General features: G+C 29.5%; 1 protein-coding gene across 1 annotated transcript; it reads right to left on the bottom strand.

Moving 5' to 3' along the window:
- Positions 1 to 472: 472 nt before the first annotated feature.
- LOC126845767 (thyrostimulin alpha-2 subunit) lies at positions 473 to 15291 on the bottom strand. Its single transcript, XM_050584652.1, has 4 exons — positions 15082 to 15291; positions 6968 to 7102; positions 5535 to 5710; positions 473 to 782 (listed from the first exon to the last, which is right to left on the bottom strand). Exons 2-4 carry the CDS (start codon positions 7086 to 7088, stop codon positions 690 to 692), a joined length of 390 nt encoding a protein of 129 aa, XP_050440609.1. The 5' UTR covers positions 7089 to 7102; positions 15082 to 15291; the 3' UTR covers positions 473 to 689.
- Positions 15292 to 15846: the final 555 nt, after the last annotated feature.

The following is a 15846-nucleotide window of genomic DNA, read 5'->3' as shown; positions in this document are numbered from 1 at the left end:
GGGAGATTTTTTTAAGCTTCTGTCTTTTGTACCGCACACGTTAAACATATTTTTTCTTGAAAATATGACCAAACAAAACATATCTAGTAATAGGATCACTCTGCGGGCAATAGCCGTGGGCGACGATCGTAAAAACGACTGCTGGCACGACAAAAACACAATTCGTCGAGTAAATTTATTTTCGTCCAAAAAGAAAAATTCGGAACACTAGTTTATTTACATCAATGCGATTGTATAAAGGCTTGACAGAAAAAAAATTATAAAACCTCTGGAGTTTGAGTTTCGCTTAAAATAAATGTATTTTAATAAAAACATCATATTATCAATGAAAAAAAATAAACGAATAAGTAAATAAGTAGGTAACGCGTCAATATATTATTTTTTTAACGTCTAATATAATAATAATAACTTATAAATTATATAGATAAGATTTGTGATTTAATGTTATACTCGAATGGAAATTATATTCAATTTATTATTTCTATTTCAGGTAAAACAAAGGCAATAAATATGTTACGCGAAGTATTTATAAACAATAAACTGCAAGTAACATAATGGTAAAGGTAACTATGAGCAGAGAATATTACATAAGTATTATAATTAGATATTCTTCGATGTTCGTAGGTTCTAATTATTAAAAAATGGTATTGTATTTATCTTAAAGGTTTTACGGTGCACTTCTAGGATGATTAATCTTTCTTACAGTGGTAACAAGAACAACTAATGGCCGATTTGAACACCAACTTTCTAACGCCTTCCAAACAAAGAACATTGACCTCCACCTGCAAAAAAAAATGTTTTTATTGAATTAAGTAAAGTTGTTAATGGTTTTTCTTTTGTTCGTTAAAGTTATAACTTTAGAACTCTAACGCTTTGAATATTAATATGAATTATAAATTCGTTTTAACACTGTTACAATCTAATATCTATAATCAACAAATTAAGCTTGCTATTATTGTAGAGAGAGGTAAGTATGGTAAATGAGAATGTTAGTTACAAAGTTTTAATTACAATTACATCAAAGTATTAAACATAATAACTGACATGTACTTTTGAAACGCACGTTCTTGGCGTATGATAAAGAGTGATTTTGTGTATATTAGTTTTTCTCTTTTCGAGTATAAAAATACAGACCAACGGGGTAGTTGAATACTAAACAAACCGAGATTAAACTGCAAAATTAAATATTTGAATATAAATGTAAAAAAAAAACATACTATTGCGGGCATACGAGTAAACGAATTTCGTTATAAGAAAAAAACCGAAATAAAAATGTACACAATATTACAGTTTACATAACATTTACTCTAAGCAAAATAAAATGTGAACATTTTATTATCAGAACATGATTGTAATTATTTTTAACAAGAACATAGTATTAACGCAGAAAACCCTTTCCAGATTAACATTGTGAAACTAAACTTGACGTTTATGCAAATTAAATATTCTGTTTACTTAAATAAAATAAAAAATACACTTGGGAAACCGGGCTAAGTTGATTAAAAATACCAAACACTGGTTCGATACTAATATTATTGTACAGTATACCAATTATAAATAATTAGGTTTGAATGTAAATTTTTTTTTTGGCATTTTGGTTATTTCGGTTTTTTCATTTTAAAATAAACTTTTTCGGTTTTTAATTAGTTTACATGGTTATATAACAAAACAAATATAAACTCGTTGCATAAAATGTTCATGAAACTTTTCTAACATTGTATAATTAGATAATTTATTAAAACATCAACCTCATTGAGCAAACTGATTGTGTTATTTTCAATTAATATAATATATATATACAAGCTTGTCCGACCCGGCGTTGCCCGTGTATTAGAATAGACACACAATCAGCTGATCGGATCACTGTATCCCTGAGGTATGAAAAACCATAGAGATGTATTAATAACTATTGATATTATTGATAATCATTTAAATTAATTAAAAATTAAAAACATGTTCTATCGGATCAAATTTTGAATCTAAACCTTTCTCGAATTAATTCAATCGCGCACACAAAATTTCATAAATATCTATCCAGCCGTTTAGGAGGAGTTTGCATACTTACACACGAACAGAAGAAATTTCTATATAAAGATATATATATATATATATATATATATACATATATATTGTCTCTCTCCGATACATTTATAGGTGAGCGTTTAAGTGGATATTCATTAAATAGTCAATAGAATATACTGTAAACATATATTTAAAAAAAAAAGTCCCGAAAAACCAATACTACTAAACAACTAACGATTACATTAGATATTACATAATAATATATGTATAATTAATTGTTTAACTACCATTAGTGGCCCTATGGCGTGTGTACTGATTACTGCGCATTAATATGAAATTAGTATATTTTTCAACTTTTCCCAATCATATTTTACAAGGGACTTAATATAAGCCATCCAAATTTAAAAATAAGTGTCGGCGAGTATAAATGTTGTAAAAATAATAATCCAGTGTGGGTTGCCAAACGATTAGCATAGGTTTCAATATAAAACGCCAAATATGAACAAACGTTCGGAGTGACCCCCCTTCGATTTTTTTGAAAATTACACTGCATGTCTGTTACGATGAAAAAAGTGTTCTCAATTTTTTTGGATTTTAAGCATGGAACATGCTTTAGCCTTATCCCCCAGCCCGAAAACGACACTAAAGTAGCGCGCCTACTTTAAACGTATAATAAAATATAAGATGCCATCGAAATAATAGCAAGTCGTCGTCATGCAAACGTTTGACCAGAACATATAATTAAGACTATACTATCATACCTCGCAAAGAAATTGTAGATATAAATTAATCACTATTCAGGAGCCAGCAGGCTAAAGCATGTTCCATGTTTTATAGTTGTAGCCGTTAGGCTTTAAGTAGACTGTAACTATTTTTTTTTTTCGATTATATTGGCCATTATTTCGGTCGTCAAAAGTATTTGAATTTTTTTTCTTGAACCATATTTTTTATAGCATCTTCCGCCATCAAAGAATTTTATTAAAAATCAGTTTCTTATGTAAAATTCTTAAAGCTTTCTGAAAAAATATTGATTTTTTTTTTCGAGTTTTTTTCGAAAAATAAGCAAAATTAGTCATTAAAATTGCGTTTATAATCTGAAAATTTGTTTTTTTTTGTGTTTTCAAAAATTTAAGAATTGTTTTAATTATTTTTACAGAAAACTGAGATAATTTTACATAAGAAACGTAGATTCAAATCGGGTTCTCCATAAAAACGATAGGAAAGTCGAAAAACGAAAAGTTATCTTATTTGTACCTACACAAAATTATTTTAACTATTTTAATTAATGTGGTCGTTTTTCCCGTTTTTTAGAGCATAAACTGTAATATGTAATTACACATATTATTAGTTTAATAATTAGGACTTTTTTTTGTAGTTATTTTATTTTTCGAAGCTTACTGTTTTCTCTATGTGGCCTAAAAAGCCGATTTCTGACTTAGCTATTAGATAATAAATTAGATTTATTAGAAAATTTTAAAAACAAAAATAAAAAATTTTCTTTTTAGCTTCATAGAGAAAATAATGACAATTAAGTCACGGAACATCACTCAAAATATACTTTGAGACGTAGCGTATATATATATATAGCCTATATCGGTAAGAGGTAACAATCGTCTCAATGTATAATTTTGTCTCGTGCCGTCTTGTCGGTGTTAATCCGTTGGCATCGTCAAAGCTGCTAAACTCATAACGGATTTAATTAAACGTAAGTTGACACTGTTATTTTTACGAGCCGCTCCGTGACCGATTAATCTCCACAATGATGGCGTAACCAGATCACGATTAATTAAAAACGTTTCGTTATTAAGTATATGTAAAAGAAACACCCAGAACAATAAACGGTAATGTGGTTCGTTACCCGGAAGAGAAAAGAACAGGGTTGAGAGCAAAAAACTACAATTTTTTCTGTTGAAAAAATTACTAGACATTTGCACAATACAAAATTCTTAAAATCATAAATTTGTATACTGTTAAAGTTTTGACTTAAAACTAATGCGTGATTTATAAAAAGCTCTATTTAAATTTGCATTGTCCGATCCTTTGTTTGACATTTTTCTTACATAAATATTTGTAATATTTCGTATAAAAAATTATTTGAAATAGATAAACTGAAAAATTGTACTGCACTTCATTAAATGAAATAAATTAGTCTTAACAATCGAATAGTGAAAATATAACTTACAAACAAAACAAAACTTGACAAGTTCAGTTAAATAAGCTTGAATTTTTTTAACCGGGTATTGACAAATACGCTAAAGCCGTTTACTAATATAAATAAAGAAGTACTCAATGCAAAATCTATCCTCAAGAAAACATTAGAATTTATCTCGCTGTGACGTTATTTTACGGCTACAACTACGCGGAATGAATAAGATAAGCAAATAGAGTTTGAAAACAAAATGTCGTTCAGCCCAAAATAATTACCGACTTCAGGTTGATCAACATATTTATCACAGCCCTAAAATGTTGTCTCAATAGTTTGACGGTCCTATATCGGTCTCTGGCTTTTAATATGGATGTTTCCTAAGCAATGGGCGTTAGCGATACCACTTTATGCCTGTTGTGTTTAAGTTCGAAACTAGACATACAACATTATCATAACTCTCCGCTTTATTATATTATAGTACTTTCGATAATCTAAGTTCACATGTATTTTCTCGAGTATAATTTTATGTGGATATGATTTTAATGTTGAACTTTTCCCTTTGATAAACTGCTTAAATGGGTAAGGAAACACCGCTCAAGGACAGATGCGGGTAGTGTACAAAATATTTAAAACGAACAAAACACAACGATATATCTGCATACCTGTAGTTTATAGTTTAGAGATTTGAAAAGGAAATTCATCCATGTGAAATTAATTTGTCTTTGTCTAGATTTTGGCCAAAGTTATAAAACATCGACAGTTTAGGAGATTCATATAACTCACCTTCTAATAACTTACTCAAAAATTACCCATGTCAAAAATCTAGATAAAATTTCGATATCTCATTTTGTATGCGCTTAGTTTTACGCTAAGAACTTTCTGAGAAAGTACAACTCTTTAAATGTTTTTGTAAAATAAAAGCTTTACTATTGCGTTTTACAACTTGGAAACAAAATGATGCACCATGTTTGAAAACGTATAATGCGTGATTATTTCATCATACTGCATACATTACATATAGCCTACAGGTAATATTATTAACACACACAGTCTCTGACATCCAATATAATATAATGTAATGCAGGCGTTTAGGTATCTATTATTATACATAGCTAAATTTCTCCAAAAAATACACTATAACCCTCGGCTTTTACGTTCCTCGATTAAACTAGTCATGATCACCGTTAAAAAGTAGATGTAATGTAAAGTGTTCAAAATGATAAAATTTCAAACAGTTTTTTATAGTATGTCTAGTAATTAATCGCCTTATCATATGTTCTGTCAGCGTCACTCTGCCACAAACTGGCGATTTCCTACAATAAAGTGGTAAAATGTTGGCTACCTAATTTGACCTACTGTTACTTACGTCTTCGGTATCCATAATGTTGCAACATTGTCCTACAGATGTGATGCTCTGGTGCGGGTTTATGATTAAAGTATCGGTTGGCGACGGAACTGCCCACGATTCACAATATCCTCGACATGCGTTCGTTGTGATACGGAACTCCACGCAATTTGGTATGCTGATCTTCCTCGTGTGACCTATAACAATACATTTTAATGTAAATCGCGTTCAGTTTTCACGAATACGTTTCTTTTAGACTAGTTTAATGTATTTACAAAAGTCCACTTATGCTAATTAATATATATATATATATATATATATGCATATACATTCATGGCGTACAGACGCGCAAGGAAAAATATAGCATGTCTTAATAAAAAACTGACAGATAATGATTGATTATCAGGTGTTATTATTGGGTTTGAAAGGTTCTTCGTTGCAAATAATGACAATTAATAATCTGTTTATAGCGTTTAATTGAAATGCGTAAACGTAACACTCATTATTATTATATTATTGTCACTAATAATTCATAATATCTTTTCTAAACTATACTAAAGGGCAAAAATTGAATTAATTTTTTTTTTTAATGTCACTAACTCAAAGCTTCATTTACATTTAACTGAATTATTACCGTAATAAAAGTATTAAAATCTCAGTAGAAAAACAATTTAAAAAAAATAACATCTTTTAAATCATTTAAAAAGTCTCAACGCGTCGCCGTTGTTGAGAGTAATGGCCCGTAAATAAGTCATCACTTAGACTGGAGTAATAAATGGCGATAACAAGTGATGAGAATTTAAATGAAACTACACAACTAAAGAAAATTGCATTAAGTCTTCTAATTTGATTGGCAATTAGGTTACACTACATTAGATCTATGACCTGCAAATCCATGTGACTGTCAAAAAATATTTCTTTACCCAATTTAACTATGGATTTTAATAATAAATTAACTTTTCAAGTACTTAACTATATTTCGACGTCATAAGATCACAGTGACTTATCACGCAAAAAAAATATATTTTTTAACGCATATTAACTATTTTTTTCTGTAGAATTTAGTAGTAAAACACCGTAGCTCTAAGAGTACCAGAACACAGCACTCAAAATGACGTAATAAAATAGCACATAATTTCAATTTAGCCTCTCTTGAAATGTATGAATTTCGTTGCTATGATCTTACAGCGACGATTTAAAACTTAAAAAATAACTTAAATAAAAATATATGTATATAATAAATTTGAGTCATAAAAAGGGTTCATGTTGAGTTTCACAATTTTTTTTTGCATACAAATGCGATCTGACCAATCCACTATAATGGTTTTGTTAAAAAGTTAAACTTATTAATTTTTGTACAACCCGTCATTATTATAGTTACATTGATTCAAAAATAGCCTCCCGAAAAATGGGGATTCTTTAAATGGTCAAATAGTAAATTTTAATGTACTCACCTACTTTGTGACAGCCAGGTTTTTGCCAAGTGTCGGAACCGGACACAGCCAAAATCGACAAACATGTCAAAAAGAATATCATCATAGTGCTTACTGCCCACCGGCTTTTGTCCACCACCATTTTGCAGACTCGATCTAGACAAAGAAATGAAACACTATGACAACAAAATTTATAATATCTAAAATTATAATCACTTATAATTCAATCAGAGAGTATGATTTATATTTTTTTATTTTATTTATTCCCAACAGACATTAAATAATGTACCAAAATTCTGCCTAGTATTTAATATACTATATAGAACTTATCAAGTAACAATAACACACAAAGTTAAATGATTGAAAAACAACGATTAACATTTTTTTTTAGTAAAAAAATGTATAAAGACATAAACTTTTTAAGTCTTTCTTACAGCTACGCCCATGATAAAAACACTATATCTAAGTACTACTTGGTTTTTTATTAAATGTATACGTGTCGTGTATAGTTGAAGTTCTTAGTTCATAAGTATAGTTTTTCGCACTTCCGACCAAAACTATTGCATTAGATGTTATCAAGCGATTGGTTATAAATTATAATGCAATTTCTACAAATGTTCGGAAATTGCGTTAATGAAATTGTGTTTTTAGACAATGTAGTTTATTAGACCTCCTTCATTAAATAATTCGACTTCCTAACCTAACCAATGGCAATCACGTCGTTCAAACTCCGTAGGTACTCGTTAAAACACTTATATTTACTTCATTTGCCATAAACAACGATGCGTGTTCTAGTAAACTTTTCTTTCGGGCTGCCGAATTCGAATTCCAAACACATAACAATTGATGATTAAAAACAATACAATAGTAACAACTTAATTACTAGACGAACTGTAATACAGGCCGTGTTTCAAACTTGAAACTTTAATTCAATAATAATATACCGCGCTTAATATATTATTATAATTTCTCTAAAGCGTCACCGCCACTTTGAACACACGCAAGTATTTACTATTGTAGGTATAAAATCTTAGAAATGGCTCGAAAGTTTGTTGGGGTTTTCTATAGGAATAAATTGTATAATTATTATGAATTTACTCGAGTGTGCTGGAGAATTCGGTTTGATATTGTACTCGCGCGGTTTATTAATCTACTTGTCGTCGTCGTCCCTCAACACGCTGACAAATAAATAGAACTCGACTTATTTGTCTGAGTCTCAAGTTTCCAGTTAGTTTCTATGGAAAACTTGACAACACATACGGTGTGTAACACGAATCGAACAGAGTTAAAAAGACTGCGTATCGTGAAACATCCTAAACTTAGGTGTAAGCTGACATAAAAATATGAAGAATATTATATTAAGCGCATTGTTGTACGAGGAAAGGACAACATCGCATTGGATTCCCAGTAAGGATCGTATTGTAAAATACAAGTAAAAAAAAAAACCGATCATTTATCTTCAGTAGAAAACAAAAAAACACATCGCACTGTTTTTACATAGACAATTATGACGAAATAAAACCGTCATTGTTGGCGTCGTTACAAATGGTCTGAAACGACTACACTAAAGCTGCATAATATCTAGAAGGACATGGCACAATTTTTTCTGTCATAGTCGCCTCAAAGGATTTTTACAATCGTTTTTTTTTTTTTATATTATAGATAAACGTTTTCAGTGCCTTTCAACGTTTTGTTTTTGCCATTAATAAACAGCGTGTGACGGGCTTGTATTTTTTAGTACTGTAACATCTTTAAAAACTGTGTTTATCTGTAAAAAATAATAATACACATAATATTGTATTGTAGAGCAGCAAACCCGCCGACATTTATTTCCACTGCATTATTAAATCAATGTATCATATAGTTTCGGTATCAGTCAAACAAACTTATAATTATACTAAATAGTAAGATTTCTGTACGCGCAATATGCTTGTAGCCTAACCTTATCCACCTTGCCACAAAACAATTATTCTAATAAGTAAATTTATAGTTTTATTTGTGCAATCTAATTTTTATATACGTGTACCTGTTTAAGTAGCTAATGTGTCTGACGTCTGTAGTTCACTGTGAATTAAGCAATTATATACATATGCGTTAAGTTAAGAAATTATTCCCATTTTCTATTCTCCCTTATATGCGATTTAAAATTGAATATATTTTAGACATGTTTTTAAAAGTAGGCAGTAATATATATTTTGTAAAAGTAGCATTATGCTTTTTGGTAACATGTATAGCCACAGTATTCTGAAATGGACCAATAACTTGACATGCTTCCATTTGTAAAAAAAAAAAAAACTTTCGCTTTACTAAACTACGACAACATTTTTCGAGAGACAGTTCCATTACAATAGCCCTACAATAAAGATGATAAATTTGTTGAGACTCAAATCCAATTCGCTATTGCGCACACAATGATTGATGGCGCACATCTTTTGGGTTTGCTGGCCATTTCATTTCAAACAGATAAACTGGACAGGTTTTTAAAAGCCTATACCATTTAAACACAAATTGTGTATAATATGTGGTGTGTTTATTTTGTGACAGTAATTTCAAAAAAGGCATTCTACACAGTGTACAAATTAGAATTTCAAACGGATAGTATATAGACACACAACATTTAATGTATTAGCTGTAATCGCTAATTGGTCAATAAAATTCCCATTCATTTTGACTGTATAGATTATGGAACACTTGTACCAAGTTCTTCGTACACATAAAAAAAAAAGACCGCCACATTACTCTAAGATCTTATTTATCTATATGTAAAAGAAAATATAGCGTAAAGTTCTATTATCTACCATATTTTGTACCACTATTTTGAAATGTCATTCTGCACATATAAAGATGCTTCGCATCGAAACTTAAATAAAAAATTCATAATGTATCTAAGTTTTTTTTTTAACAGTAAGTTTGTTATAGGGGTATAACAAATATTAAAAAATAAATTTAATCAATTTAATAAATTTAATTTTTTTAAGTTTCTGTTTTCATTACAATTTTGTAAGCTTCATTAAAGAGATGTAATTAAAATTTCATAATGGTATAACTATTATCTTAAGTGTCAAGTTAGGTTTTCTCTTGAAAAAATTCATCAGAGTGGAATTATTGTCCTTTGCGTAGTTTTAGCCGTCCATTCGTATTTATAATATTATACGATAGAAATAATTTAAACGAACTTTTAATGACACATAAACAACATTTTAGACACTTTCACAGAAACACAAACGTGCATAGTTGTACAATACATATTTTTATGTGATTACTGTTTTTTTATTCGTAGATGATCTATTATCAATTCCAACACGAGAATTCGCCCTTCGCAGAACTTCGAACAGGAGAATTTATACTAATAAACCATAACCCACTCGTCTTATCTTATGTACCACAAAGTAGATGTATAGAAATCCTAAATATTAACGACCTTCTTGAAAGCTTAAACGAAATTAAAAGGTTATAGCCCGTTTATGAGTCTTTCGCAGATGGTGAGCTTTTTCCTGGAGACAGCGCCCTATAATATATTATATGCACTGAACTCTCACATTTACCTCGCTGGAAGTATTCGAGTGCTTAGCATGCATTTGTTTATTCATATTTATTGGATAAAAACAAAAACCTTAACATACTCTTAGCAATTTTCTTAGCAGCGTTCAAAACGTTTTGTCAGAAATATGAGTGCAAATTATAGTAAATAATTATTTCATTTTGTTTATAATGGTTTTGTTAATTGCCTTATAAAATAATACATTAATAATAAAAATAGACACAACTACTTAACACAAAACACATTAAAATAAATTGTAGTATCTGCCGTAAATCTGCCATTTGCTCAATACAATTGAACAAGCTCGTTTCCACAGTTGACATAGATCGTGTTTTAACCTACCTTTAAATCACTGTCATTTAAAAAAATTCTATTCCACTTCCAAGTCTAATTCAATCGCTTAAGATAGATAAGGATGAAGTTTGTTTTTATAGCTAATATTATTTGTCCATGTATATTATTTATGAAAACTTTATATAATATATTGTTTATGAAATAAGAAAAACAAACTAAAATTAAAATAACGTGTGCACTGCAGTTATACATTTTTTGACACCGCCAAAATTATTCCACCTTACTAATGATATGAACATACATAAATAACATAATGAATATTGCTGAGGAAACTTTTATTCGCTTTACCGCAATGATATAGAGTAATAACGTATTTTTATTGTAAAAATTAAATGATGACGAATGCGTGCAAAATAGGGTTAAAAAACGTGTTAACTAAAAAACAGCTAAAATGACGGCTGTCGGGTTGTTTTACTCGTATTTCAAATTAAGGTTATTTAAATGTGTAACACGTTCAGCAAGGGAAGCAAACGAATAATAGGTGTAATGTTAAATGGGTTTTGTAGATTTGTACCCACTTAGAACTATAAACTATTGAAAGCTTATGTTAATTGTATTGTTATTTTCAAACTCAAGTAAAATATCGCATTTTATGTACTAATGAGTAGTTGAGACTTAAGTAATCGCGTCTAGACTAGGTAGTTTTTAATTAAAATGCGCATAAAAACCTTATAACGATTACAGAGTGTAGGCGAGTACATTAAATTAGATATCTGACCGTTTTTTACACTCCTATAATAATGCGTCATAATATGTTTACTATTCTTTTAATACCAAAAGTATTTTAAATCTAATAGTTACTGTTTTATTTATGTTTGAAAATTTGTATACGGTTAAATTAGAATTGTCTATAATCGCAATACTGAACGTACACAGCGAGTACAAAAATAAACGGAATGTTCATTTGTATTAAGTAATTAAAGGAAAAATGGATTATTACTTTACATATCACACATGTGCTTTAAAACTAACACAAATTAAAAAAAAATCAATTGAGAAAATTGCGAAAAACTGTTAAGTGAGTTTTACAAAGTTTAACATAACTAATAATATTTCCAAATTGTTTACTCATGTCATCAGTTTTATGGTGACATTTCGAAATCATTGCAGAGTCCATATACCGAATTCCACATCCGAAAATTATCTACATAATGCATGTAATCTTTAACACGATCATTGCTATTCGTATAATTATAAAGACATAAATGTTTAAATTATTTAATTGAATTCGTTGAGAAAACTTGTTCCCAAGAAATAAACATTTATAAAATTAATCATCTACTGAAAGAAAAGCCGAGGGTGTAAACACTTTCTAAAAATCATGAACTATAAATAATAATCAACGGTTAAAGTATACCTACACTATGTAATGCAGAAACACTAAATCATTCGCAGTTTTCTGAATACAACTACTAGTGAGAAGTTTAAGTTATTATAACTTAAATATTATAATACATGACATTAAAAAGTATTCAATATTTATGAACCGTTATAACTTTTAAGTTCGTATCTTTTTTTTAAATTTATTATTTTTAATCGTTAAAACTTTAACAACTTATTTTATAATTTATTTTAAAAATTGTTTTATTCGGACAAAAAGAAATGTAATGAATGTATCTTCACGGTAAACTCTTGTACATATAATAGCACAGTACATAATATAAAATATTATGTTAAACTGAGGTCAAAATTTCGCTACAATAGTGTAACTGACAACCATATTTTAGTACGGTGGGTTATGAAATTGAACAGTTGACCGAGTTACAGCTATGTATGGTCGAATGTTTAACAAGAACAGATGAAAAAAACGTTGCATAATATTATTTATTTCTAAGACTAACCGCTCGAGTAGACTTCATTTTCCCACGGTAAGGTAAAAATATATACATAGGCCATAGCATGTCATTTCAAAGATGTATACCGACTATACTAAAAATTGTACTAATTACTATCGTAATGTAAATAAAATATTGCAACTCTAATGTTTGCAAGACATTAGTTTAAATCATTATTATTTGGGAATAGATGCAAATTTGTAAGAACTCCATTAAAAAATAGTACATTAAAATACAATATAGTACAATTATTTTGTGTTTCAACAACTCGCTATTAACAAATCGCATTTCAATAAGTAATTTATTAGCACAAAACTAAATTTGTATTACTAAATTGACACTAAAAAAGTGCTATTAAAACCAGCTCTTCTCCGAAACATGGATGTGCCTAAATTGCCTATACGCGTCGCCGGGTTTATTTTATTTAAAACTGAATGTTGTTTCACAAATAATTGCAGGAAATACTTACATAATGATGACATTTTTTTATGTTCCGAATTCTTCGAAGCAATAAAACTGATTATTCTCTTTGAGAATAGTTTTTTGACAAAAAAATACTTTTTTAAATGAAAAGATAATAAACAGTAAAATTAGTTTGTATTTTGCAACAACGAAAATATTAATTAGATTGCTTAATAATTTGAAATATACAGTTTTTTCAGAAAATTACGGTTTGATAAAGTATAAAAAAAACATCAAAACTAGGAATATTTTTTATTTTTAATTGCAAAAATGTAATACAATTATTTTAATGACAACTTCGTGTTATAATAACTTGGCTCTGATTGTATTTCCAAGTAATAATGAATATTAATAACTAATTTTTCTTAATCCCAACATTTGTTTAGTCCAAACTCGTTACCAGAGAATGTTTGTTTAAAAAGCCAAGTGAAAACTATTTCAGTTTGTTAAGAAAAACTAAAATGATTTAAAGCTAAGGTCTAATGTCCAACATAACATACACTACAGGCAAATCAATATTCTTGTGGTTTTTAATATTAAACACTTCATTTAATCTAATTCTTATGTTTATACAACATTTTATAAGAAACCCCAATAAATAAGTATATATTTAATACAATTTAGACTTATTAGGAAATATTAAATTTGTTTAAGGTCATATCAATCAGTGATCATTAGCTTGTTGATTGGTCGGTTCGCTTGGGCCGCCGCTACATAAGTTATGTTTAATTAGTCATAAAAGAATGTTGAATACTTAAAAATTAAATTAATGAGCTGAATTTCTTTTACTGTGCATTTTTGTAATCTCATTGTTTTTTGTTTTGTGATTTCTATGCAAACTAAGAATGAAGATAGAGCCATTGACCGTTGACCGTTTTAAGAATGGAAATATTATTAAATAGTAGTACAAATATAGAGACTGATCGTTTTAGAAAACAGCAAGTTGTTGAAATATAAAAAATTGCTGAATAATGTGGTAGTTATAACGCATTATATTTTTATTTTTATCACACTTATTAACATAGAAAAATAAATAAACAGTAAGTAGATATTTAATATGTACGCATTCTTTTGGCTTAACACAAATCTCCTAACATGAGATAACAAGAATCTTATATCTAGTCAGTGGACGTACGTTGTTGGCGCTCAATAAAATTGAATTCTTACATTTTTTAAAATCACTTTTTTCCGTATAAAATAGGTGCGTACATGCTAACAATACAGTTGAATGACTCACAACTTTGTTGTCTCAAAACCTATTCGAACACATTTTATTCCAGAAAAAATGTTGAAACAAACTAAATGAATAAGTCTTTCTCAATATTCTTAAGTCGATGTCTTTGCGTCCTATTTCCCCAAATCTTATTTATAACTTAGAAATCTTATCTAGTCCGTTTTCGAAAAAAGTTTACCACAAAAATATCATAAATTATTTTATGTAACACATTTTCTTGTTTCTTGTCTCATATAACATAAGAAAAAAATATCTGGCACGTGTACATTTTTTTAGGAAAAATTCGTTAACGAAAAAATAAAACGATATTCTCTAAAAAAATCGTTTCATCCGAAAACAACCCCTACGGTTTGTATGAGTTTTTTGTCCATCGCTTATTCCACGTGGACCCCCGTCGGTGCGATTGACTATGAAATAAAATTTGAATGAACTTTTGATGAGTCCGACACAATAATAGCCAGAGAGATATGTCAGCACTTTTATCACGTCTCCCGGTAGCTCCACCCCTCGACCAATGAGGGACGACAGATGTTGTCTCATAGTGATGACGTAAGCAGTTCGTTTAGAGTACTGAATATAATCGTGTGTACACATAATATTGTTATGATTAAATATATATATATATATATATTATTGGAAAAAAAACTTTTATAAATACATATATAGTTGTATAAAAATTAAATATTAACAACTAGGTGTTTGTACTCACCACCACTTTGGGTCTTGGTCGATCGGCGGTCGTGTTCAGAGTTTCGGCCGCGAAATATGATGATGATAAATAAACGCACCACTGACTAGCGTTCCCCCCAGAACGGTACTGAACAACCCCAAGGCGGATATTACACGGGCTCAACATGCGGACTTTAGCGCCACCCACGCCAGTTGATTCCCAGCAGATCCACGCGCTATGACGTGCACGAACGGCGGCAGCTTCAACAAAATAATATCGTCTTTTACACACATAAATAAATGTATACTTATATTATGTAAAAACAAAATACACCACGATAACGAAACCCTCGTGTGCACAACGGTAGAAGTCGTATACAAAAGCCATTTGATGAGACGCAATAATACGTGTTCAGTTTTAATTTCTATTGTTTTTTTGAATAAATATCAGCACAGCGCTATCAAAAATTAAAAACTCAATCCTATTTTGTTCTTGAAACTACTCGGGATTTTGCCAAAAGAAAATATTTGTCATACCCAGTCAAATCCGGTCGACACCCAATTAATATTGATGTACACTGTATATTTTGCGATGTGCCTGTAACCGGATGTTTCGGCTAATTTTTAAGTATTCAACATTCTTTTATGACTAATTAAACATAACTTATGAAGCGGCGACCCAAGCGAACCGACCAATCAACAAGCTAATGATCACTGCTTGACATGACCTTAAACAAATTTAATACTTCTTAATAAGTCTAAATTGTATTAAAAATAGCGTGAATTTGTGTACGACCTAGGCAAA

This window comes from Adelges cooleyi, unplaced genomic scaffold (genome assembly GCF_023614345.1).
Source record: "Adelges cooleyi isolate 19-005CV unplaced genomic scaffold, UGA_ACOO_1.1 ACOO_flye_CR_arks_rails_tigmint_CR_PRNA_8, whole genome shotgun sequence".
Taxonomy (NCBI): domain Eukaryota; kingdom Metazoa; phylum Arthropoda; class Insecta; order Hemiptera; family Adelgidae; genus Adelges; species Adelges cooleyi.
This window is presented reverse-complemented; position numbering and strand designations above follow the sequence as displayed.